This window comes from Sus scrofa, chromosome 5 (assembly GCF_054392235.1).
Source record: "Sus scrofa isolate SSC_HxYL_T2T_F1_AM1 chromosome 5, Sscrofa_HxYL_maternal_Yorkshire_Landrace_v2.0, whole genome shotgun sequence".
In the NCBI taxonomy this organism is placed as follows: domain Eukaryota; kingdom Metazoa; phylum Chordata; class Mammalia; order Artiodactyla; family Suidae; genus Sus; species Sus scrofa.
The window spans coordinates 91,172,493-91,200,079 of record NC_139387.1 but is presented as its reverse complement, the minus strand read 5'-3'; the positions used below and the strand labels follow the sequence as shown (position 1 = coordinate 91,200,079).

The 27,587-nt window shown below is 39.3% G+C and overlaps 1 protein-coding gene across 10 annotated transcripts; it reads left to right on the top strand.

Moving 5' to 3' along the window:
* Nucleotides 1-413: 413 nt before the first annotated feature.
* On the top strand, nt 414-19,818 carry ACTR6 (actin related protein 6). Of its 10 annotated transcripts, none has more exons than XR_014804274.1 (11): nt 414-550; nt 3,281-3,398; nt 3,959-4,027; nt 5,758-5,881; nt 7,107-7,242; nt 7,334-7,390; nt 10,400-10,498; nt 10,595-10,673; nt 13,685-13,856; nt 16,148-17,232; nt 18,377-19,818. XR_014804274.1 is itself a non-coding variant. In XM_005664212.4 (11 exons), exons 1-11 carry the CDS (start codon nt 483-485, stop codon nt 19,261-19,263), a joined length of 1,131 nt encoding a protein of 376 aa, XP_005664269.1. In that variant the 5' UTR covers nt 414-482; the 3' UTR covers nt 19,264-19,818. The 10 variants fall into 10 exon arrangements, 7 of the variants coding, with proteins under 7 accessions (XP_005664269.1, XP_003355720.1, XP_084813625.1 ...); XM_005664212.4 differs by having other exon boundaries at nt 16,208-16,286; nt 19,134-19,818; XM_003355672.5 differs by having other exon boundaries at nt 16,148-16,286; nt 19,134-19,818.
* The last annotated feature ends 7,769 nt before the right edge of the window (nt 19,819-27,587 follow it).

Below are 27,587 nucleotides of genomic sequence, written 5' to 3'. Positions count from 1 at the left end.
GAATGCTAATTTAAAACGTGGACTCTGGTCCCCAGCACCTAAGTGCAAGTCCCATTTTGTGTTCAGGCCCTTAATGCTGTCAGTTTCAATGTCACTGTCTAAACAATACCATTTGAATACACATGCACCCCTAACGTTTGCCCAGCAAACCCCTCAATGCTAGTTCCTTACAGGCATTATAAGAAACTTCCAAGAGCGACTTAAGCTGCAAAGTAAAGGCAGCACGCATTGGGCGGAAAAAGCAGCAATTTTCCTTTTATTGAATCTGGCCAGGACTTACATGAGTTTGGATAGGAAGCACCCTAAAACAATTGCAGACAAGTCGCGCGAGGCCAAGCACTTTCTGACTTCCGGCGTCCTCAGTTGCTAAGGGATACAGGAAGCGCTCTTTCGGCTCCCTGGGTGCAAACCATAGAGTACCGGAAAAAGCGTGAGCAGAAGGGTTGGGAAAGGAAAGCTACCTTGGTGTCTTTCGTGTTAAAATGACGACCTTAGTACTGGATAACGGAGCCTACAATGCAAAAATTGGTTACAGCCATGAAAATGTCTCGTAAGTGTACGGTTCCTCTGAGGGACAAGGCCTACAGACCTAATAAGTTACAGATGCTGCGCTTCATCGTGGGATGTCAGTAAACTCCCCTGCGAGGCCCTCATTCAGCCAGAGGGATGCCGTGGTTGGAGCCGGGCTGTTGGGATGCTTTGAAGTGGGACTTTGTTATTAATTTTGGGCCCCTGGGCCCCGGAAGTGGGTCGCGTGTTTTGTTTCATAACAGGAAATGGCTCAGGAAAATAGGCTTGTAGGGAAGCCGTTCCGGACATAGGGGGAGGGTTCCCTGCGCAAAGTTCATGAATTCATGAATCCTCAGGAATCATGGGCATTTTGTGTGTTTATGCATTTTCTTAGGGACACTGTTACAGCTTTTTTTTTTTTGGCTTTTTAGGGACGCACCCATCTCCATGTGAGTTCCCAGGCATAAACCGCTGAGCGACAAAGGGAACTCCGTTTTACAGCTTTCGTCCGCTCCTCAAAGGGTTCTATGGATTCCAAAAGTGTGAAAACCACTTAGTGGCTAGAGACTTTGAGGCTTTGTACTTAAGCCCTTCCGAGTGCTCTTTGGCTTGGCACTTGACTCAGTTAAGCAATACTATAGTGGCATTCGTGAAGTATATATGTTTGAGTAAATACTAAGCAAATGTAGGGAGTTCCTGTCTGTGGCTCAGCGGTTAATGAACCTGACTAGCATCCGTGAAGACATGGGTTTGATCCCTGGTGTTGCTCAGTGGGTTAAGGATCTGGCGTTTCGGTGAACTGTGTAGGTCTCAGGCACGGCTTGGATCCCGTGTTGTCGCTGTGGTATAGGCTGGCGGCTGCAGCTCCAATTCAACCCCTAGCCTGGGAACCCCCATATGCTGCAGGTGCGGCCCTAAAAAGACAAAAAAAGACTAAGCAAATTTAAAGATGTGCTTTTATTCTGGCATACTCACAAGACACTTTTTCCCCTTCTTACCTCTTTTCATTTTTGAGAGAACAAACTGCATAGGAATGTAAATTGTTACGGTCTTATTTTGGCAATGTGTATCATTGTTCTTGTCTGCCAACAGCTATTCTCTTATTAGTTACCTGAGGAATAATTTATGAGTTCCTGATAAGAGTAGGTACAGAATTCTCTGTATCATTTTTTTTTTTTGGTGTTTTTTTTAGGGGCTCACCCGAGGCATATGGAAGTGCCCAGGCTATGGGTAGAATCAGAGCTATAGCTGCTGGCCTACAGCCACAGCAACGCAGGATCCGAGCCACATCTGCAAGTACACCACAGGTCCCGGCAATGCCGGATCCTTAAGCCACTGAGCAAGGCCAGGGATCAAACCTGAGTCCTCATGGATGTTAGTCAGATTCTTTAACCACTGAGCCATGACGGGAATTCCGGCAGCACCGTATTCTTAACCCACTGAGTGAGGCCAGGGATTGAACCCATGGCCTCATGGATACTAGTTTGGTTTGTTACTGCTGAGTCACTACAGGAACTCCCGGAATTCTCTGTATCATTTATAGACACTGTATGGTGACAAAAAAAGAGGAGGAAGCAAGCTAAATAATCAAGAATAGTAAATTAATTACAATTAAATTATAGCCATAAGATTGGCTACAATGCAGGTTTTAAAAATCATGTCCTCAAAGACTAAACATAGAGAAAATGGCAATATAGTAAGTGAAATATCAGGTACAAAACATCTTTACAATATCACCCCGATTAATAAAAGGATTTTGATGCTTTTAACTCAAAATAGTCCTAATGCTAAAGTGGCATGTTTTGGGGTGATAAACTCTGTCCCCCTTTCTTCTGTGTGTGTGTGTGTGTGTGTGTGTGTGTGTGTGTACACAACCATACATGTGTACACATGTATGACTGATCATGGCTCTAGTTTGTCTTCCTAACCAGACTGTAAACTCATGGTTGGTAACAACCGTATTTAAAACTACTTCCTACTTGTGTACCCTATAGCATCTTACAGATTGAAAATCTTTGACTCATTGGAAACTTAAGTTTCTGGTTAGAATGCTGAACTTGTTCCGCTCTCCCCTTTTTTTCTTATGTCTTTTTAGGGCCTGACCTGTGGCATATGAAAGTTTCCATGCTGGGGTCAAATTGGAGCTGTAGCTGCCAGCCTACACCACAGCTGCAGCCACACAGGATCCTTACTTAACCCACTGAGCAAGGCCAGGAATTGAACCCACATCCTAGTGGATACTAGTCAGGTTTGTTACTGCTGAGCCACGATGGGAACTCCCTGCCCCCCCCCCCCTTTTTTTTTAAACCAGGATGGTATTAAGAATTTTCCAGGAGGAGTTCCCATCATAGTGCAGCGGAAACGAATCCGACTAGGAACCATGAGGCAATAGCTCTGATTAGACCCCCAGCTGGGAACCTCCATATGTTTCAGATGCGGCCCTAGAAAAAGACAAATAAAATAAAATAAATAAATAAATAAAAATTTAAAAAAATAAAAAAAAAAGAATTCTCCAGGAACTTTACCTAAGCACCTTCTTCATACCTGTGCAGTAGCAGAACCAATACCCACCTATAAGGTTATCTTGAGGATTATTTGAGAAAGATAATGGGTCCAATATAGAACCTTGTATATACTAGAACCTTTACAAAAGATTATTATTTGAAGACAGAATGAGAAACACTGGTTTTGGTATTTTTTGACATCAAGGGTGGTGGTTAACTAAGTGCATTTTTAAGAACTAAGTATTTATTTATTTCTTTGTTTATAGAGTAATTCCTAACTGTCAGTTCAGATCAAAAACAGCACGCCTCAAAACTTTTACTGCTAACCAGATAGATGAAATAAAGGACCCTTCTGGACTCTTTTATATCCTTCCTTTTCAGAAGGTAATCCCACTGTATATCATCTCTAGCATTAAAGACCTAAATTTAAAGATAATTTGAAATGCCTATATAAGATTTTATATGTATGGAAATATTTTCATATGTTTTAGAAAAAGTTATTTGAAATTTATGATCTTGTTAAAACCAAAAATTGGATTTAAACTGCTGTTAAAAATAAATAATCATGATCAATTATCTACTATACTTGGAGATAAAAATAATAAATGACAATGATTTAGTTACTGACTGTTGGTACTGAATTTTACTTGTTTATGTTAAAGCTAAATGAAATGAACACATTAAAGAAAATAACCATAGAGAGGCATCTCTACATGTTGGTGTGTCTTTTTAACTCTTGACATTTTGGTTATTATTAATGTGTAATATTTTCAAGTTTTAAAAGGATAGAAACATACCAGTATAATATATTTGAAATTCAAACAGCATTAGGCTGGTGAAAGTAACAATAAAGAGATAGGAATCAGTGATTTAGAATATGTTAATCGTATTTTTTTTTAATTGTTCGACTATTTTTGATAACTAAATTTATAAAACTTTTTTAGGGCTACTTGGTGAATTGGGATGTACAAAGACAAGTTTGGGATTACCTTTTTGGAAAAGAAATGTATCAGGTAACAAATTGGAGTATGTATTCAAATTTCTATTTCCATGTTTTATTTAAATGAAAAAGTAGAACTTAAATTTTAGGATTTATGACTTTTCACTGTGTTTCTTATATATGCATTTTTTTGTTTGTTTGTTGTTTTCTCTTTTTAGGGCCGCACCTGCAGTATATGGAAGTTCCCAGGCTAGGAGTCTGAATTGGAGCTGCCAGTGCTGGTCTGTGCCACATCTGTGACCTATGCTGTAAACATAGCAATGCCAAATCTGAGCTGTGTCTGTGACCTACACTGCAGCTCACGGCAATGCCAGATTGCCCACTGAGTGAGACCAGGGATTTAACCCACGTCCTCATGGATACTAGTCAGGTTCTTAACCCACTAAGCCACAACAGAAACTCCCATATATTTGTTATTTAATCTACTATCCTTAGCTTTGATGTTCCAAATAAGTGCAAGTGAATAGAATCTCCATTTTGAAGTGGAATTTGAGGTTGAGAAGAGATGTTTATATGAAACAAGATTAAAATTTTACTTCAGATTTCTTTTTCTTTTTTTTTTTTTCTTTTTAGGGCCACACCTACAGCATATGGAGGTTCCCAGGGTAGGGGTCCACTCAGAGCTACAGCTGCCAGCCTACACCACAGCCATAGCAACTCAGGATCCAAGCCACATCTGCCACCTACACCACAGCTCACCACAATGCCAGATCCTTAACCCACTGAGCAAGGCCAGGGATTGAACCCGCAACCTCATGGTTCCTAGTCGGATTCATTTGCACTGCTTCATGATGGGAACTTCTCTCACCTTTTAACTTAAAACAAAAAACAAACAACCCAGCCTCAGTGCTTTTAATTAATTGTATCATTCGTTACTATAATTATATTTAAACAATTTGACCATGCCATTTTATGAATGCTACCATTAAGAGAGTTAAAATCAAATAATAGTTGAAGTGCATGAATTCTGCTTCTTTTTTTTTTGTGTGTGTGTGTGTGCTTTTTAGGGGTGCACCTGTAGCATATGGAAGTTCCCAGGTTAGGGGTTGAATTGGAACTGCAGCTGCCAGCTTTGCCACAGCAACACGGGATCTGAGCCACATCTTCAACCTACACCAAAGCTCATGGCAATGCCAGATCCTTAACCCACTGAGCAAGGCCAGGGATCGAACCTTCATCCTCAGGGATAATAGTCGGCTTCATTACTGCTGAGACACAATGGGAGCTCCAAAGTGCATGAGTTCTGTAACCAGACTTCCAGGTTCAAATCCTAGGTATGTCACTAACTAGTTATATGGACCTTGGTAACTCATTCAACTCTTTCATGCCTTAGTTTGCTCACCTTTTAAAATAATAATAAGGAATTCCCATCGTGGTGCATTGGAAACAAATCTGACTAGTATCCATGAGCATGCAGGCTCAATCCCTGACCTTGCTCAGTGGGTTAAGGATCTGGCGTTGCCATGAGCTGTGGTGTAGATTGCAGACGTGGCTTGGATCTGGCATTGCTGTGGCTCTGGTGTTAACCTGTGGCTACAGCTCTGACTCAACCCCTAGCCTGGGAGCCTCCCTATGCCGTGGGTGTGGCCCTAAAATACAAAATAAATAAATGAAAATAAAATAAAAATACAATGTGTCTTGTAGGATTATTGTGAGGATTAAATAAGTTTTTTTATATGTGTAAAGCAAGTGTTTATAACTACAGAGTTATAAAACTTTGGGAATTTTTTTTTCCTTTCATAGGTTGATTTTTTAGACACTAATATTATTATCACAGAACCATATTTTAACTTCACTTCAATTCAAGAATCAATGAATGAAATCTTATTTGAAGAATACCAGTTCCAAGCAGTATTAAGAGTAAATGGTGAGGTAAAGTTTTGATTAAAATTTAAGTTTTGTGAATATGAATAAAGAAACACTTAAAATCTAAGACTATTGGGTGACATTCTTTTAGATTTGAAGGAAATAAAGTGTGGAATTTAAAGCTAGATGGGCCCTAGTTAAGTTTATTAAGGGCTAGAATTATATTACCTGACTGTACAAGGAAAATATTCACATATTTAGTTTGCAGAATTTAAGTCTGTATAAGCAGCAGTATACCATAGTGGTTAGGAGCATAAGCCGGAGGAGCCTGATCTCAACCAAGGGTGGTTTTGCTTCTTGAGACGTTTAGCAGTACCTGGAGATGTTTTTCATCACAGGCAGGAGGGTGCTACTGGCATCTAGTGGGTAGAAGACACAGAATGCTGCTTAACATCTTACATTGCACAGTGAAGCAGCCAACAGAAGGAGTTATCTGGCCCCAAATGTCAGTAGTTCTGAAGCCGAGATATCCTGCTATAGAGTCACACTGTGTAGGTTTGAATCCTAGCTCTGTTAACTTTCTGATCATGTGACCTTGGGCACGTTATTTAATTTCTTTGTGCTGCTTCATCTGTAAAATGGGATTGTTGTGAGGATTAAAACACACACACTAATGGGGTTTAGAATAGTGCCCAGTTTGTAGTAAATGCTCAATAAAATTATCTGCTACTAAAATAATTATTAAAAGCTATGTACTGGGGAGTTCCCGTTGTGGCTCAGTGGTTAGCGAATCCGACTAGGAACCATGAGGTTGCGAGTTCGATCTCTGCCCTTGCTCAGTGGGTTAGCGGTCCGGCGTTGCAGTGAGCTGTAGTGTAGGTTGCAGAGGCGGCTCAGATCCCGAGTTGCTGTGGCTCTGGTGTAGGCTGGTAGCTACAGCTCTGATTCGACCCCTGGCCTGGGAACCTCCGTATGCCGCAGGAGCGGCCCAAGAAATAGCAAAAAGACAAAAAAAAAAAAAAAGCTATGTACTGAATATTTACCTTTAAAAGTTGATCACATTTTTTTAGTCATATTTTCTACAAAAACGTGATGCTTTAATGTTTAAACCTTGCAAAGAGCTTGTGACAATTAGGAATATTATTTTAAATTAACATTTTCTTATAAATAAAGGAAAGTTTCTGTCTTTGTTCTTCCCTTACTTTGCTACCTTTCTTTATTTATTGCTTTAAATTAATTATACTTTAATTCAATGTGTTTATTTTTTCTCTATCTTTTTTTAATAGCTGGGGCTCTCAGTGCACATAGGTATTTCCGAGATAATCCTTCTGAATTATGCTGTATCATTGTAGATAGTGGATATTCCTTTACACATATAGTTCCTTATTGTAGAAGTAAAAAGAAAAAAGAAGCAATTATTCGGTGAGTTACACTGAATTTTCATGTTATTTCTTAGAATAAAACTGAATGAAATGTGTGCTAACTGAACCAAATCTGAATTCTCTCTTTTTAGAATAAATGTGGGAGGAAAACTCTTAACCAATCATCTAAAGGAGATCATATCTTACAGGTAATATTTAGTTTTGATTCTTTGGAAGGATGGTATGCTGGGGATGAGCTTTTTAAAGTAATTTAAAATTATTCCTTACTTTTACTTCTTAGTTCAGGTGGCAATCCTATATTATTGCTTAAAAAATCTCTATCACATACAGAAATACTAATTGTGTTCAAGTTGAAAAGCTTTCTAGCATATGAAATAGTAGTATCCACAAAAAAGGCATTTTCAAATTCCAGTTTAATACATTAATATTTTTTAATATTTCAAAGTTATAAATCTACATATATTTTATAAAAAAAATTTTAAATGTATGTAATGAAATAAGGGTCTAAAAGGAAAATAAATGTCTCGCCTTTCCATTTCTCTCTTACCAGTTTTACTCCATACAAAATATAATATTTGAACCGTGTTTATCTTTTATTCTTTTTTAATCTCTACAAGCCTTAATAATATATTGATATGTTTCTGGATTAGCCAGTATTAGCTGACTGTCTCCTATTAAAAGATGAAAAATGGAAATTCCTGTTGTGGCTCAGTGGTTAACAAACCTGACTAGCATCCATGCGGACGTGGGTTCAATCCCTGGCTTTGCTCAGTGGTTTAAGGATCCACTGTTGCCATTAGCTGTGTGCAGGTCACACATGTGGCTTGGATCCCTCGGTATTGCTGTGGCTGTGGCGTAGGCCGGCAGCTATAGCTCCAATTCAACTCCTAGCCTGGGAACCTCCATATGCTGTGGGTGCGGCCCTAAAAAGACAAAAGAGCAAAAAAAGAAAGAAAAGAAAAAGAAAAATTAATGTACTCAGTCATCTCCCAACTCTTCTCTTGCCTCCTAAATTTTATTATGCAATTTTTTTTTTCCTTTTTAGGGTTGTATCTGTGGCATATGGAAGTTCCCAGGCTAGGGGTTTGAATCAGAGCTGAAGTTCCCAGCCTATACCACAGCAACTCAGGATCTGAGCCACACTGTAGCTTGAAGCAATGCTCTATCCTTCATGCACTGAGCCATGTCAGGAATAAAACCTGCATCCTCATGGATACTAGTCAGGTTCTTAATTCATTGAGCCCCAAGGGGATCTCCCATTATGCTATTGTTATAAATTTTACTGTGTTTAAAAACATAAGGGAATTCCTGCTGTGGCACAACAGGATCGGTGACATCTCTGCAATGCCAGGATGCAGGTTCGATTCCCCACCCTCTGCAGTGGATTAAGGACCCAGTGTAGCCACAGCTATGGCTTAGAAATTTCCCTGGCCCAGAAATTTCCATATACCGCATGTGTGGCCATAAAGAAAATAATAATTCCTTCTTTTTTTTTTTTGCTTTTTAGGGCTGCACCTCAGGCATATGGAGGTTCCCAGGCTAGAGGTCAAATCAGAGCTGTAGCTGCTGGCCTATGCCACAGCCACAGTGATGCCAGATCCAAGCCACATTGTGGCCTACACCACAGCTTACGGCAACACTAGATCCTTAACCCACATGAGTGAAGCCAGGGATTGAACCTGCAACCTCATGGTTTCTAGTCACATTCCTTTCCGCTGCACAATTGCGGGAATTCCTAAAGCCTTACTTCTTAGTGCTGCTTTAAGTTGTTGACCTTATTACCTCTTTAGAGTTGAAGAGATTGTGTCCCAAAGAGATAAAATAACTTGGCTACTCAGTTGTCATTGAACCTGAGTCTCTGACTCCAAAGTCCATGTTTATAAGCACCCAAGTATCTTTCCTCCCTGACCTAAACTTTCAATATTTGGAACATTAAAATATAAATGAACATTAATAAAAATTAAAAAAAAAAAAGGAGTTCCCATCATGGCTCAGCAGTAACGAACCTGGCTAGTATCCATGAGGATGCAGGTTCAATCCCTTGCCTTGCTCAGTGGGTTCAATCCCTTGCCTTGCTCTGGCATTGCCATGACCTGTGGTGTAGGTCGCAGATGTGGCTTGGATCTGGCATTGCTGAGGCTGTGGCATAGGCTGGTGGCTACAGCTCCAATTCAGCCCCTAGCCTGGGAACTTCCATATGCCGCAGTGCAGCCCTAAAAAAGCAAAGATAAAATTAAATTTTAAAAAACCCCAAATATTAACACATAAATACATTTTGATAATCCCTCTGGTTGAAGTATGATACGGCATTAAGTCATATTTTTAAAGACTATGTAGGAGTTCCTTTTGTGGCTCAATGGTAACAAAACTGACTGGTATCCAGGAGGATGTGGGTTTGATTCCTGGCCTCACTCAGTGGTGAGTGAATCCGGCACTGCTGTGAGCTGTGGTGTAGGTCACAGACACCGTTAAGATCTGGCATTGCTGTGGCTGTGGTGTAGGCTGGCAGCTGCAGCTCTGATTAGACCCCTAGCCTGGGAACTTCCCTATGCCACGAGTGTGGCCCTAAAAAACAAAACAAAACAAAACAAAAAAAAGTATGTATATGTAATAGCATAAGTAAATGTTTATGAGATACACATATGTTTAGTCTAAAATATAAAAAGTAAACATGTATTATGTATCTATGTGCAGAGAAAAATATTCAGAGGAAATAGCCTCACATTTTAGCTGTTTTTAAAAACATCTTTATTTTCTACATTAAGCCTGTGTTTTCTTTGATTCACTCATCAAATATATATTAAGCATCTACTTTGTGCCAAGTGCTATGTGCAGCTAACAATACTTCTATAATTGGAAAAGAAAGGACAAGGAATTAAGACATTTTAGCATAATTCTATTCAGAATGGTTGGAAGAAAGAGTTTGCCCTTTAGTTAGATAATCCTTGCCACTTAAAATCTCCTTTCAGTCTCCTGCAAACTGGACTGTTTGCTCTCAGAGGGACAGTGTGGAGATTAAATAAGGTAATGGACTGAATATTCCATAAAGTCAAAGATATTGTACACATTCATGAATTTAATATTTTTTTAAAATCCATTGCTTGAAAATTTAATTCCAGAAAAAATTTTTAAATGCTAATTGTAAGTTATATTAAATTTTTTCCATTTCCAACTTTACCATTTTTATTTCCGTTTAGGCAATTACATGTTATGGATGAAACACATGTGATTAATCAAGTGAAAGAAGATGTGTGCTATGTGTCTCAGGATTTTTATAGAGACATGGATATTGCCAAGTATGTATAATGGTAACCTAAGAACTGGGAAGTTGATTCTTGAGTAATAGTACATATAGTTAAAATATTTCATAAATCTTTATTTTTGTTTTTCAGGTTGAAAGGAGAAGAAAATACAGTCATGATAGACTATGTTTTGCCTGACTTTAGTACAATTAAAAAGGGCTTCTGTAAGGTAATTTAAAAAATGGTCGGTGATATTTCTTCAAGTGACCACCTCAGTCAGATTTGAAAAGCATCCAGTTGGGGTCGGTGGGATCTTACAGTTGTTGATAACTCCCTTCCTGCCTGGTAGCCATTTCTCCAGGCACCAGTATATGAACGATTAATAAATATCTCTACTAAAGTTATTTAGAAAAAGAACTCTCTGCCAAATGATAGTCCATGGGACAAATCTGGAGATAAACAGTATCCTTGCCTACATTATGGTTTACCCTTTTCTGCTTCGTTTAGTTTAAGTCCAGTTAGAAGTTGGTTATTTGCCTCTTGTGAATGTTACTGACACAGCTGACACAGAGCAGAATTTTTTTCATGTTTGATCTGATATCAGATTGTGGTTGAAAAGGGCAAACTCCAGTGCACATTCAAAGTGTTGCAAAGAGTTTATCTTCGATGGCAGAGCAGAGTAATCTCTCCCTATTTGTTTTTTTTTTTTAATTTATTTTTAATTTTTTATTTTATTTTATTTTATTTTTTTTTGTCTTTTTGCCTTTTCTAGGGCTGCTCCCATGGCATATGGAGGTTCCCAGGCTAGGGGTCGAATCGGAGCTGTAGCTGCCAGCCTACACCAGAGCCACAGCAACGCGGGATCCGAGCCGAATCTGCAACCTACACCACAGCTCACGGCAACACCAGGTCCTTAACCCACCGAGCAAGGGCAGGGACCGAACCCGCAACCTCATGGTTCCTAGTCAGATTTGTTAACCACTGCGCCACGATGGGAACTCCAATTTCTCCCTATCTTTGATCAGCTCAGGTAAACTATCAGTTCTGTGTTGGGGTAAATGCAAAGTTGGCCCTTCTAGTCACTGCTTGATAAGGACTGTTAGGAAGGTAAAAATCTTTGGTCAGAAATTTAAACACAAGGAGATATTTTCACAAGGAGACATTTATGGTAATGTTCATTGCAGAATACATTAAAAGAGTGAAAAACAGGGAGTTCCCATCCTGGCTCAGTGGTTAACGAACCCGACTAGGAACCATGAGGTTGCGGGTTCAATCCTTGGCCTCGCTCAGTGGGTTAAGGATCCGGCATTGCTGTGGCTCTGGCGTAGGCCGGCGGCTATAGCTCAGATTTGACTCCTAGCCTGGGAACCTCCATATGCCGTGGGTGTGGCCCTAAAAAGACAAAAAAAAAAAAAAAAAAAAAAAAAGAGTGAAAAATAGGGGAGAGCCTAGATAGTCACTAATGGGAGAAGAATGGATGAATTTTGATGTATTCATATTCTAAAACAAGCAGTGAGAATGATGTAGAGCTACATGCTCATCATGGATAAATCTCAGAAATGTGTTTCTGTCTAAAACATTTAAAACATGATGTCTAAAAGCAAGCTTTAGTAGAATATATATTACTTCAGGCTAAGAATAATTATTTATGTTTAAAACTGTTTAAATATGGAGTTTCCGTTGTGGCGCAGTGGTTAACGAATCCGATTAGGAACCATGAGGTTGTGGGTTCGATCCCTGGCCTCGCTCGGTGGGTTAAGGACCCGGTGTTGCCGTGAGCTGTGGTGTAGGTTGCAGATTCGGCTCGGATCCCGCGTTGCTGTGGCTCTGGTGTAGGCCGGCAGCTACAGCTCCAATTCAACCCCTAACCTGGGAATCTCCATATGCCAAGGGAGCGGCCCAAGAAATGACAAAACGACACACACACAAAATAAATAAATATATAAATAAATAAATAAAAATAAAACTGTTTAAATATGAAGTAAAAGTATAGAACTATGTATGTGAATGCTAATACCAGATTTAAAAGGGGAGTGTTATCTGTGAAGTTCCATTAAACTGGCTGATGGATACATGGGTTTTATATGGTTTTCTATACTTTTTTATATGTCTGAAATTAAAAATTTTTTTTGTCAGATTTTTAAGGTGAAATATGTATCAGATTTCAGAGAAGTCTACTTGAGGCCTTATAAAATTGAAATCATCCTGTGCTATTCTTAGAAACAGACACTTCTAGAAGGACAAAGGCTATCTTTCAAAATGCTTTTTTATACTTAGATAAAGGATTGCGAGATTCTCTGTTATAGGAGGAAAATTGCATCTATGAGTCAAATGAAGTGAATGGAACTGTCTAGAAGAGCTAGTGATTTCTTAGTAAAATTGAGAGAGACCATTGTTTTTTCTTTTCTTTTTTTCTTTTTCAGCCAGTTTTGCCAGTTTTGGCATTTGGCCAGGGATCAAGTCTAGTCACAGCTGTGACCTCTGCCACAGCTGCGGCAACACTGGTTCCTTAACCCACTGGACTGGGCTGAGGATTGAACCTGTGCTGCCGTAGAGAAAACACTGGGTCCTTAACCTGCTGTGCCACAGTGGGACCTCCTAGAGAGAGCATTATTTTAATAATGTGGCATGTTGTAGAAGGAGATTATCTTCTCTGGCCTCTTCAGGAGTACAGCTCAGAGAGTAAGTGGGTTAGAAAACAACGAAAGAATTTCAGTGAAGTCCATGTATTTGCATAAATCATTTGGAAACTGATTTTTGAGTAGAGATTGAGTAAGTAATAAATTTAGTGATGTAGGCTTTTTGCTCAAGGGAAGGGGGAAGTCTTAATAGAATAAAAACCATAGTATTCAATGAACATCTAAGGCAAGAGAGTGACAGTAGATAGAGGTAGAGACATGAGATAAAGTACTTTTTATTTAGAGTATGTTCTTTGTTCTTTAGAAATGAATCAGTATGGACTATGATGTTCCTTCCATCTATTCTCCTTTTCTTTCTTTCTGTTTTAAAATGTGTGGAATAAAGCCAGATCATCTTTTGGGGAATAGCTGTATTAGAGTCAATAGTTATTTATCTGTGTGGTTTAGGCAACAGGAGAGAAGACCACATTTTTCTAAATTTTGAGAGTCCTTAAACTTCTAAGAACATGGTTAATATAATAGTATTACATATTACTAAATGTTATGAGTCCTGTGAGCTGGATAATGTAGCTTAAATTTTTTAATCTTATTTTTATTTAAGCCAAGGGAAGAAATGGTGTTAAGTGGAAAATACAAATCTGGGGAACAAATTCTTCGTCTGGCCAATGAGAGATTTGCTGTTCCAGAAATACTCTTTAATCCTTCCGATATAGGCATTCAAGAAATGGGAATTCCAGAAGCTATTGTCTATTCAATTCAGAACTTACCTGAAGGTACATAAATAACATAATGAGGAACAGTGATTTTTTTTTTTTTGGAACAGTGATATTTTAAAAAAGTCATAAGCTCAGTGAACCCTGAAGAAGTCATCTGTTTCTTCTAAATGATTTAAACAAATAGCTATTTTATTTGCAGAGATTTTCAGATCCAATAATGCACTTGAATAATTCTTAATTGGCTCTAGATTATAAATTTGATTTAGGGAAAGTAATTATAGCCTGTTTAAATTTGAAGAAATTCATTTCTCTGTGAGTATTAAATTCTATATCCGTTTTAGAAAAGCTTAAATTTAAGCCAAATTTGCACACAATAGAAATTTAAAATTTAACAATTTAGTGGTTTTCAGCTGTTGATGAGACTGCTTTATTCTTTCTGTTATATTTGGATTAATGTTACAGAAGTTAATTTTAATGAGATTGAAGTATGGTGTTTCACAATTACGTCTAGGTTCTCGTGATGCATGACTTCACTAAAAAGTGTTCTAGGGAGTTCCCATTGTGGTTCAGCAGGTTAGGAACCCGACTAGTATCCATGAAGATGTGGGTTTGATCCCAGGCTTTGCTCAATGTGTTAAGGATCTGGCCTTGCTGCAAGGTGTGGTGTAGGTTGCAGATGCGGCTCAGATAGGGCATTGCTGTGGTATAGATGGCAGCTGCAGCTCCGATTTGACCTCTAGTCCGGGAACTTCCATATGCCGCAGGTGTGGCCTCCCAAAAAATAATGTTCTAGAGTTTTGGAGTATTTTTTATCTTGAAATTGTCTTCCTAGTTCATAAACATCAGTCTAGGCATTGGAGAAAATCTGGCACATGCAATGTCCTCTCCTCCCATTTAAAAGAAAAAAAAGAGAGAAGAAAGTCGAATAATGCCATCACCTTAATATAGTTATTTCACAACTTTTTTCATATATTTTGTATTGATTTTACATTTTATATAAAGTTACCATCATGAAGTATACATTTTGTACTACGTTGCTTTAATGCCATGCCATGAGACTTAGTGTTAATATTGTAGAACTCTGTCCTTGTTTTGTGCACAGAAGCATTAAGTGGGATGGCCAGTACCTATCAATTCCTAATGAATTAACCAGTGGTGCTTAGTAGAATTTTTTGTTTTTTGTTTTTCTTTTTCTTTTTCGGCTGCACCTGCAGCATATAGACATTCCCAGGCCAGGGGTTGAATCAGAGCTGCAGCTGGGGACTATGCCACAGCCATGGCAACATCACATCTGAGCTGCATCTGCAGTGTATGCCACAGCTTGTGGCAGTGCCAAATTCTTAACCCTCCGAGTGAGGCCAGGGATTGAATCCGAATCCTCACAGAGACCATGTCGGGTCCTTAACCTGCTGAACCACAACAGGAACCCTGTTAATAGCGTTTCATTTATTTATTTATTTATTTATTTATTTATTTACTTATTTACTTATGCATGCATGCATGCATGCATGCTTCTTAGGGCTGCACCTATGGCATATAGAAATTCCCAGGATAGGGGTCAAGTCGGAGCTGCAGCTGCTGGCCTACACCACGGCCACAGCAATGTGGGTTCCAAACCACGGCAACCCCGATTCTTGACCCACTAGCAAGGCCAGGGATCGAACCTATGTCCTCATGGATGCTAATCAAATTCGTTTTGAGCCATAAAGGGAACTCCCAGTGTGTTTTCATGCTGGCAAACCATACAGCACTTAATGTTTGCTATCGTGTAACTTTAATGAGTGTAGAACATAAGACCTATTCTTTAAGTATTGTTATAGATTGGGTATTTTTCATTCTTAGTTGTTAAGTATTGTACGATAAATAGGTGTGTCTCAGTGAGATAACATGTAAACTTGGACTCTCAAAAAATGTCATGAAGGATCTCTTTTTCATCTTTACGCTAGATAATAATTTCCACTACATAAAGACCTCTTCCATTCTAGGGAAGAACAGTTTTAATTTTCTGATGTCTACTACTAGAATTGTATTCATTTATGAATTGCTTAAAGTATATCTATGATAAGTTGCTAGTAGTTCAACCCCCTCACCTTAGCCCCTTTCTTTTAAAAACCTATCATATATTTCATATTTCATGTGTTTGTTTATAGTATAAATGACCACCTCATTGTAAAATCTTAGACATTATAAATTATAATTTGTATGGTTTTAAAAAACTCTATGGTTTCCCAACCCATAACTATAATCCCTAATTGCTTTTACCTAAGCCCTTAACCCCATTTCTCTAGAAAGATAAGTAAACTGATTTTCTAATGCCCTGTTTCTTTCCCCTTTTTTCTCTTTTAAAGAAATGCAGCCGCATTTTTTTAAGAACATTGTTTTGACAGGAGGAAATACTCTTTTCCCAGGATTTAGGGATCGGGTTTACTCCGAAGTTCGGTGTCTCACTCCAACAGATTATGATGTTTCTGTTGTGCTGCCTGAAAAGTGAGTGTTAACTTTAATAGATACAAGTCATGGGAGTTAGTTTGTAGATAAAGAGGTCCATAGGCAGACTTGAGTTTAAAGCCTGGTTCTACTATGTTGGCAGGTTTATTTCACGTTTGGGATGTTCATTTTTCTTTTCGCAGAAGAAAAAATAAAATGATACGCCTTATATTTCAGTGGATTAAAGGGGATGAGGTATATGAAGTACCAACCATAATAGCTGGTATGTAATGGGTGCTCAGTTATTGTAGGATCACTTCCTTATAGTGAATCAGTCCTCATTCCTAAAAGATTTTTATAGGCAAAGCAATTAGGTTATTTTCTGTTCAGTTTATCTGAGGTGTGTCATTTCTTGAAAGTTTCTATCAGGAATAATAATTTAAGGATTTAACCATTAAGATAAGTTATGTCAACTGATAAGTTGTTTTGGAATGTTTTAAAATAATTTAAAATATTTAAAATAAATTTTATATTTAAGTAGTCTTTCTTTTTTAAATTCAGAACCACTTTGTATGTATCCCACTTATCCTGTTTTGTGAAATAAAGCAGATAATTAAGGTAGAATTTTAGAGCTGTTTAGAATGGCTTACAGATCATCCTGTTCTGCATACTTACTTTGTAAATAAACAAGGGTTCGTGGATTGGTAAAGGCCTTATGGTAAGTTAGTAGCAGTAACCAGACTAAGATCCAGTTCTCTTTACCTAGAGGCAGGAGTTCTCACCAAATCTATGTCTAAATAATTCCCCCTCCCTGTCCCACTGTTTTAAATATCACAATTGCAAATAAGACTCTACATACTTGACTTTTAATTTTAGAGTTTCATTTTGAAGCTAAAGAAGAATTTTTCAAAATCAGTAGCAGTTAATAAAAGGCCCTTATCTGATCACTTAATGTAATAGCTATCAGATAAAAGAATAGACAACCAGGAGTTCCCATCACGGCTCAGTGGTTAACAAATCCGACTCGTATCCATGAGGATGCAGTTTTGATCCCTGGCCTCACTCAGTGGGTTAAGGATCGGGCATTGCTGGGAGTTGTGGTGTAGGTCGCAGATGCAGTGCTGTGGTGTAGCCCTGTGGCTGCAGCTCCAATTCAAGTCTAGCCCGGGAACCTCCATATGTCACAGGTACTGCCCTAAAAAGACAAAAAAAAAAAAAAGAAAGAAAAAGAATGAACAATCATTAGATATTAGAAAGATTTGGAAGTTCCCAGAATAGGGATTGAGTATGAGCCACAGCTGTGGATTGGGTCCTGCAGCTGCTGGCCTATGCCATAGCCACAGCAACAGCAACGCAGGATTTGAGTCACATCTGTCACTATGTCAGGTTCTTAACCTGCTGAGACACAACAGGAACTCCTGCAGTTGGATTTTTAACCCACTGTGCCATGGCAGGAACTCCCTTGGAGTGATTTTTATTAACATTAATGTTCACATACGCTTTAGAATATGAAGCACATTGGATTTGTATCCTGCATTTATTTATTCACTTATTTTGCTTTTTAGGCCTGTACTCGAGGCCTATGGAACTTCCTGGGCTAGGGGTTGAATTGGAGCTACAGCTGCTGGCCTACACCACAGCCACAGCAACACAGGATCCAAGCTGCTTCTGCAAACTACACCACAGCTCAGGGCAACACCAGATCCCCAACCCACTGAGTGAGGCCAAGGATCATACCTGCATCTTGATGGATAGTAGTCGTATTTCTGCTGCACCACAATGGAAACTCCCCAGTCCTGCATTTTAAATGAAACTCATCTATACATTACAAGCTGAAGGATCTACAGAAATTTTTATTCTTTTATTCATCAAATCCTTATGGCACATAATATAGATTATTGATATAGATATGGACCTCGTTTTTTTAAGGTTAGGAAATGCAGTAAATACAGTAAGGAAAACAATAAGTTTTTTTTTGTCTTTTTAGTGCCACACCTGCGGCATATGGAGGTTCCCAGGCTAGGGGTTGAATCAGAGCTGTAGCCGCTGGCCACAGCCATAGCCACAGCAATGCCAGATCTAAGCTGCTTCCACAACCTACACCACAGCTCACAGCAATGCCGCATCCTTAACCCACTGAGTGAGGTCAGGGGTTGAACCCGCAACCTCATGGTTCCTAGTCAGAGTCATTTCCGCTGAGCCACGATGGGAACTCCAACAATAATGTTTTACCATTTTTCAGATTTAAAATTGAATTGAGGCAGAGGAACAGTAGAAGTAGAATTACACTTAAGTATAACCTTGGTTGTACATAAAATTAAACTAGAAAAGTTTGATGTGCTCTAATTTTACTTACTTGTGTCCTACCATGTAATGGTTTATCATGCACTGTGTTTTCTAAATGTATCATTTATTAGAGGCAACAAAATATAGGAGCAAAAGCACAGACTCTCTGAAAATAGTTTTGGGTAAAATCCTAGTTTTTGTTTTAATCTCTCTGAACCTCATCTTCCAAATCTATAAAATAGGAGTTATAACATTGGTTGCTTTGTGAATTGATGAGATGACATACCTTTGCTATGTACAGAAGTCAGACTCAGTTGTTATGGAGTTTTTATGCATATTTTATCTTTTGCTTGTGTTCTTGTTTTTTTATTAGAAGATCCAAAAATTCAGGACACAGGAAAAAAAAAAATGAAAAGAACACATACTTGTAGTGGTGACTGAGTTTCCTTTCTTTCCGAGTTTGCTTTACTCCTCTGAAGTTTATGCTTATTTTCACACTTGAAATAATTTTCTGTTAAATCAGGTTGGGTAGAGATCACCATGTTTTCGTTCTAATTAATGTTTCTGGCGTTTCAGTTCTGTAAAATCACTGGGGTTCATTTATTTTGGCTTTATTTTTAGCCCTATTACTTATGCCTGGGAAGGTGGGAAATTGATATCAGAGAATGACGATTTTGAAGATATGGTGGTAACAAGAGAAGATTACGAAGAAAATGGACATAGCGTCTGTGAAGAGAAATTTGACATTTAAGAAATGTTTCTGAAGGTTTTTGACTGATTGTGACAAAGGCTTAATTTCAGTGTTCTAAAGAAAGTTAAGGAAGCTGTGTTACCTTTCATCTTAAAGTCTTGAACTTATGTAAATACTTTGATCCATATCTAATTTTCAAAGGATTCTGAGTTAAGTAAACTGTAACTCAGCCCAGATTTTCCTTTAGGAACTAGACTTACTGTAACAATGCTTAGGCTGTTTCTGAGAGTAAGTTATCTTTCATTAGAAGATGAAAGAGTGAGCACATTTTAAGTTTAATTCTTCATAGCTAAAAGCACCCAACTTAAGTGTTTCACTGGTCAGTTTTCGTTAGAAGGTAGTTTTGTGTGACTGAGTAGGAATTGGTCACAATGTTTTCAGGCTGATAGGAGTCTCTCTTTTAGAATTAAGTATTTTATTTTAAAATTGTCATTTTTATTTATATCTGCTAAAGTTGGAAAAACTAATTGTGCGTTTAATGTTTATCTTCTACTTAGTATAAGTTTAAAAGGATGGCGATTAAAGCCAACTTTATTAAAGTGTTTTTGGTCACTACTCTGTTGCAGACATGTATTGTTTCTCGAAAGTACTGTACCATTTTTTAGGATGTAATTCTTGTGTCATTAGGCTCATGAGTCAGACTCCCATCGGTCTCTTTCCCCTAGCTAGGATCTTGGCCTGCCCCGTGGCTTCGGGAACTTTGACAGCCCTACTAAGATAGCCTAGAGTGCAAGAAGGTAGTTTCACAAAGGAGAATTAAGGTGAAGTGATAGATGCTACCTAGGGAGGGTGAAAGAGCTGTCCACTACAATTATATTTGGACTATATGGACAGTCTCCAACTTACAGTGGTTTGACTTACTGATTTTTTGACTTTACAGTGGTGCAAAAGCAGTATGCTTCAAATTTTGAATTTTGAGCTTTTTCCCAGACAATATGTGGTATGTCATTCCCTGATGATGCTGGGCAGCAGCAGTAAGCCTCAGCTGCTGGTCAGCCACGTTGACAACCATCCTGTACCCGTGCAGCCATTCTGTTTTTCAATTTCCGCACAATATTCAATAAATTACATGAGATATTCAAAACTTTATAAAACAGGCTTGTGTTTGCTGAATTTGCCCAACCGTAGGCTAATGTAAGTGTTCTGAGCTCATTTCAGATAGACTCAGGTGAGGTGTGGTAAATGTATTTTTCACTTACCAATATTTTCTATTTATAAAAAAGACCTGTATTAGGTTAGGGCCTGATCAGTCCTTTCTAGACCTAGACTGGTAACATTACTGGTTATCACTGTCGACTTGTAAATTGACTGTTTATCTGCTACGCTGTGGACAGTATAGCAAAAAAATGCTGGTGGTGTAAAAGACGTTTTGGAACCATACATTATAACAGGATAACTGTGTGAGAATCTCAGGGTGATACAGTTAGAAGTATAAATGTAAGACCCCACTTAAAGAGCTTTCCTTGACTCATCAGTACCTCATCTTAGACAGGCAGAATATTACTGTCACCAGGCAGGGTGTTTTTTCCTCTGAGGAACTGGGGCATTCCTCAAAGCTCCATTCCCAAAACATGCCCTAGCTTGAAGTCTCCCATCATGCTCTGCTGTGAATGATGTATGTTCACATACTTACTACAGTAAACTAATTTCTGTATACAGTGTAGATCTCACAGTACTTGTTTTTGAGACACTAAAATTTTATTTCTGAAGTTAATGAACACAGATCTTAATTCTTTATCCTGCCACTAAAATTACCATCAATTTTAACACTTACCTAATTTTTGAAACTTTATTGCTAGAGGTTTGTTTGTTTGTTTGTTTGTTTGTTTGTTTGTTTAAAGGCTGCAACCGTGGCATATAGAAGTTCCTGGACCAGGGATTGAATCCGATCTGCAGCTGTGGAAACATTGGATTCTTTAATCCACCGTGACAGGCTGGGATTGAATCCACACCTCTGAGGCAACCCCAGCCACTGCAGTCAGATTCTTTTTTTTTTTTTTTTTTTTTTTTTTTTTTTTGTCTTTTGAGGGCCACACCCATGGCATATGGAGGTTCCCAGGATAGGGGTCTAATTGGAGCTGAAGTCGCTGGCCTACGCCACAGCCACAGCAACTCAGGATCCGAGCCGCGTCAGCAACCTACACCACAGCTCACGGCAACGCCAGATCCTTAACCCACTGAGCGAGGCCAGGGATCAAACCTGAAACCTCATGGTTCCTAGTCGGATTCGTTTCCACTGCACCATGATGGGAACGCCTGCAGTCAGATTTTTAACCCACTGCACCATGCGAGAATTCAGAGATAATGTTTTAATACTATACAACAAGATGACGTCAAAGAATATTTAACATTAGCTGTAAAAAAATAACAAAGATATCTATTATTTTTTAATTATATTAGAAAGATCTCAATTTGAGATTCACTAGAAATGAAGAACTTAGCCACATTAGAGTTTATAATTTTTTTATATAATGATTTTTATTTTTTCCATTATAGCTGGTCTGCAGTGTTCTGTCAATTTTCTACTGTACAGCATGGTGACTCAGTTACCCATGCATGTATACATTCTTTTTTCTCCCATTATCAGGCTCCATCATAAGTGACTTGACATAGTTCCCAGTGCTACACAGCAGGATATGATTGCTAATCTATTCCAAAGGCAATAATTTTTTTTATTGGAAATTGCATGCACAGAAACAACTTACGGCATTGGCCATGACGCCTTAAGACAATAGAGGATTAGGATTTACATCAATGAGTAGTCAAGTCAGAATAATCCTCTCAAACACTTTCCTATCTTGGTTTTGAATTTTTTCTTCCAGTGGTGATTGGCTTGATATAGCAAACTGATCATGTTTACCTATTCAACCCATCCCAAATCCCTCTAAACATTTCCAGTGGAGGAATACACAAGGAACACTTACTTCAATGCTACTGGGTGTTCATTATATTAGAATCTCTACTGTTTTGCAGGCATGAAACAGTTTGTATTATATTTGATAGAGGAGTAAATCCTTAAGTGACTCTAGGAAATAAAAAAGGTGCCACTGATAAACAAATGTGGAGGAATTTCTAAAAGCTGGAAAACAAATGAGTTAGATTCTTAGAGAAACAAGAAAACCTATATTCCAGATCAGGGCAAGAGGAAACTATGGAAGACATAAGAAGAATTCCAGAGACATTTTAATTTAGGAAAAATAGGGTAGGAGATGATGGATAAGCCATTGAAAGAATAAATTGGAAAGAGCTGAGTCACTCCCTATTTGGAATTGAGGCTCAGCAATAAGAGATTTTGAAGTGTAAGGGTTGGAGAGAGAAATAGAATCTGACATTATGTCATATCCAGTAAGAGCATCAGAGTAAGACAAAAACTTTTTAAGGTAACAGTTGATTGTGGTACTGATCTCTGACTAAAGATAAGAGCTCAGATCTCATCAGAAAGCATTCTGACAAGGCAGGGCCCCAGGGAACTTATTATAGGAAAGGCACCACAATTAGAACTTCATGGAAAGGTAAACAGGAGTTCATAAAAGAAAAAAAAGGACAGACAACCAAGCAGTAAACACATTTGAGTAATACTTAACAACATCAAAGAGGCACCAAACCCAAAAGTCAAGCATGAACCCTTGGGGTGGGGAGAGGGATGGGCTGGGAATCTGGGGTTAATAGATGCAAACTATTGCCTTTGGAATAGATAAGCAATGAGATCCTGCTATTTAGCACTGGGAACTATATCTAGTCACTTATGATGGAGCATGACAGAGGATAATGTGAGAAAAAGAATATATATATGTATGTGTGACTGGGTCTCTTTGCTGTACTGTAGAAAATTGACAGGACACTGTAAACCAGCTATAATGGAAAAAATAAAAATCATTAAAAAGAAAAGAATGAACTCTTAAGGGATAAAAACAAAAGAAATTTTCTAAGTAATACTATCAAGAGACTGGTGAGGTAATTGCATCACAACAAGAACAGGTTGCTATAACAAAGAGCTTAGAAACTGAAAATAGGGTTACTTATGCTTAACTGATGGTTTGAACAGCAGAAAAGACACTACTGAAGACTGAAAAACTAAGCTGTGGAATTGTCTCAGAATGTAGCAGAACTGAGCAAGTACTAGGATGGCTTGGCAAAGAGGCTAGTCAATATCCACAGTACAGGCTATGTCGTCCACTTGATAATAAGAGCCTTCCCTACAGAAGAGGCCTTTTTTTTGGTCTTTCTGCCTTTTCTAGGGCCACCCCTGTGGCATATGGAGGTTCCCAGGCTAGGGGTCCAGTTGGAGCTGTAGCCGCCGGCCTCCACCAGAGCCACAGCAACGCGGAATCCGAGCCGAGTCTGCAACCTACACCACAGCTCACGGCAATGCGGGATCCTTAACCCACTGAGCAAGGGCAGGGATCAAACCCACAACCTCATGGTTCCTAGTCGGATTCGGATTCGTTAACCACTGCGCCACGATGGGAACTCCCAGAAGAGGGATTCTGAGGAGCTTTCAGAAAAGACGCAAATATGCACCCCTGCCCCACCCCCATCCACATACTACTTTCCTAAAACTTCTCGTTCCTAGGTTTCTTATCTTGCTGTTTTCAAGTCTCTCATCCTCCATTCAAACCACTAGCCATGGTCTCAGGCCGTGTCTTCATGCAAATTGAACAACCAGAAATGCTGCTCTCAGGCAAGTTAGGCTTGCCCAGTGACATGCCAGGTCAAGAGACTGGACTCAGGACGGACAAGTTAACCACGCTGGCTCACACTTAAGAGCACTTACCCTTACTGCACTGTTTGCCTCTCCCTCAGCCCACATCTGACCTCATGGAGGTTCTCTAATACCAAAGAGAAAAAATTCTACCTGGTTTATAGGTGGTCAGGCATGATATGGCTGGCATCAGCCAGAAGCAGAGTGCTAGCATAGATCGAATGTTAAATTATTACATCTGTAAATAAAAAGAATTGCCTAATAGTAGCACTGGTCACAGAGATGTTAAGTGACTGAGTTGGAGCTGCAATTTTTGGTTTTTATGTTCAAAAATCGTTAGCACACAAGCAGGTACGTAATAAAAACACTTCCAGGGGAGTTCCCGTCATGGCTCAGTGCAAATAAATCTGACTAGTATCCATGAGGATGCGGGTTCGATCCCTGGCCTCAGTGCATTAAGGAGCTGGTGTTTCTGTGAGCTGTGGTGTAGGTCACAGACTCAGCTGAGATCTGGCATTGCTGTGGCTGTGGTGTAGGCCAGCAGCTACAGCTATTATTTGACCCCTAGCCTGGGAATCTCCATATGCTGCAGGTGCAGCCCTAAAAAGACAAAACAAAACAAAACAAAAACAAAAACAAAAAACACTTCCAAATCTATTCATAAAGAATACAGAAAGGAAAAAGTTCCAGAAAAAGGTCTCAAGAATGGCTTTTGGTCTTGAACATGCTTTATTAAATTATATGAGAGAAAAGTTTTTTCTTTCTTTTCCTTTTTTTTTTCTTTCAGGGCCGAACCGGCGGCATATGGAGATTCCCAGGCTAGGGGTCTGATTGGAGCTGTACCTGCCGGCCTAGGCCACAGCCACAGCAACGTGGGATCCAAGCTGCATCTGAGACCTGCACCACAGGTCACAGCAACGCCGGATCCTTAACCCACTGAGCGAGGCCAGGGATGGAGCCCGAAACCTAATGGTTACTAGTTGGGTTCGTTAACCATTGATCCATGACGGGAACTCCTTTATACATATTATTTAATCTCCAATAAGTCCATGAAGTAGGAGAAATAAGGAGCTACTGTCCTAGTTCCAAAGAGGAATACACTAGGAATTTAAGTGACATGGCTAACATGACATTGACCTTCTTAGGGTTCCTGGCTGGGTCTAAGAAGTAAAGTGACAAAGATTAATAGGAGAAAAGCATGCAAGCGTATTTAATGTAAGTTTATGTGACACTGAAGCCTATTTTCATAAGGAAAAGACTCAAAGCAACAGACCTATGTACTTTTTTTTTCTTTTTTGGCCACACCCATGGCATGCAGAAGTTCCAGGCCAGGGATGGAATCTGCGCCACAGCAGTGGCCTGAGCCACAGCAGTGACACCGCCAGATCCCTTAGCTGCTAGGTCACCAGGGAACTCCCCCTATGTACGTTCATGCTGGATCTGATGAACAGTGTACAACCCTGGAGGAAGGTGACAAGCTAAGGAGCATGAGGGAATTGTAGTAAATCTTAGCAAGGCTTGTTCTTCCAGATTCTTCTTGGCACCACTTTGTCTTCAGAGATAAGGATACTCTTTCCTCTGGGTATAGGGAGGGCATCTCTCCTATGAGAGTTTTACAGTCTGTTTCAGGGAAGATGGGTGAGGGGGAGTAGGAGGGAAGTCAGGGAAACTTTCTGCTTTGGCCATTTTCTCTAACACTTTCAGCTTAAAGTATTTGATATGCCAAGTCCATATTTTGGGGGTTGTGTGTCCTGAACCCCATTGGAAGCATGATTAAAACATGAACAAAGAGGTGTTCCCACTAGGGTTCAGCAGGTTAAGAACCCGACTATTATCCATGAGGATGTGGGCCCGATCCCGGGGCTCCCTCAGTGGGTTAAGGATCTGATGTTGCCATGGGTTGTGGTATGGGATTCAGATGTGGTTTGGATCTGGTGTTGCTGTGGCGCAGGCCAGCAGCCACAGCTCTGATTCAACCCCTAGCATGGGAACTTCCATGTGCCGCAGGTATGGCCCTAAAAAGAAAAAAAAAAAATGAACAAAGAATTTCATGAACACCAGTAGTGTTTTTTTCACTGCTCTGTGAACTGTGTTAGCATGGACAGCCAACCAAGCTTCTCCCTATGCTGATCTACAGGTGAGGACACCTCAGCCTCCACACACACGAGAACAACTCTCAATCATGGTAACATTTGAAATCCTAAAGCCCATTCATATCAGGAGGTTTGCCTATCTCCACTATAATGGCCTTCATTTAAACATACCGATGGTGATACCTGGAACTACACTGCCTCTGAAAACTTAAAATCCTACACCCAACTCTCTATTTGGAATCTACGGCCCTTGAAATAATAATAGCTCACAGTGAGTGCGGCTTACTAAGTGTCAAATTTTTGTACCTTTTCTCATTAAATCTTTAGTGTTCTAAGGTGTAGATATATAGGTATTATTATTATTAGCCCTGACTTATTGATAAAGAAACAGAAGCTTGGACCACATGGCTAGCAAGTGGCTGAGCTAGGATTTGAACCTGGAGTCATTCCACTCTCAGAGCTTGGGGTCTCCATACTAGGCTATACTGCCTAAGCTCTCTCAGAACTGTCATCAATCTCAGGACATCAAACCCTGATGTGCCATTTTTCTTTGTTCATCATCTCAGTTTTCCTTTCCTGAGTCAGACACATATCTGAACATCTGAACCGCTTTCTCAATTATTCATGTCCTTTATTCTCTTACATGCCTATCTTTCAGCAACACTTGACAAAGCAAAATTTCAGCTCTTAACTCATGCTTGAATTTGCCTTTTACACTCGAACATTCAAGTAAATAAGGGTTGCTGAGAAAAATTTCACTGTTCAAACTGGCATCACTCAAGTTTAGAATGTACTTCACCAGGGTGCTCAGAATTACTCATCAATTCATTTATTTGTCTTTTCCAACTGCTTTTGCCATTGCCCTAATTGTCTATTCCAAACTCTTCCCTTTTTCTTATGTCATTCATTCAATGAATGGTCCCCCACCCCACGACTCTTCAGACAATAGGGCCTCTTCCTCCCACTTTGTCAGGAAAATGGATTCATCACTTAATGACCTCCTTCAGCTTTCTTCCTTGGACCCACACATTTATTTATATCCACACACACTGTCAGCTTTACTCCAATATCTCTCCCCCTGTTTTAGGGCAAACCCTTGGTCCTGTGTCCTTGAATACATTCCCTGCTGCATTCTCCAGGGCCTGGCTCCATCAGTTGTCTTTTTATCTTCAACATCTTTCCACTGTCTTTCTCTCAGCTGGTTATTATGCCTAAATCTCTGGCTTGACCCAGCACTGCCCCTGTTATTGTCCAGTTTCTCTCTTCCCTTCTTATTGTAGATCCACTCTTTTTTTTTTTTTTTTTTTTTTTTTTTTTGCTTTTGTTTTTTAAGGCTATACCTGTGGCATATGGAAGTTCCCAGGCTAGGGGGTCGAATTGGAGCGGCAGCTGCCAGCCTTCACCAGATCCTTAACCCACTGAGCGAGGCCAGGGATGGAGCCCGCATCCTCATGGATACTAGTCAGTTCTTAATTCCCGTTGAGCCACAATGGGAATTCCCATAGATCCATGCTTAATCTCTTAGCCAT

Excerpts from the sequence above, each read along its gene's own strand:
- ACTR6 (XM_003355672.5), top strand. The coding sequence starts at position 483 with ATGACGACCTTAGTACTGGATAACGGAGCCTACAATGCAAAAATTGGT. Across the intron at positions 551-3,280 it reads TACAGCCATGAAAATGTCTC|AGTAATTCCTAACTGTCAGT; the intron begins GTAAGTGTACGG and ends CTTTGTTTATAG. Across the intron at positions 4,028-5,757 it reads TTGGAAAAGAAATGTATCAG|GTTGATTTTTTAGACACTAA; the intron begins GTAACAAATTGG and ends TTCCTTTCATAG.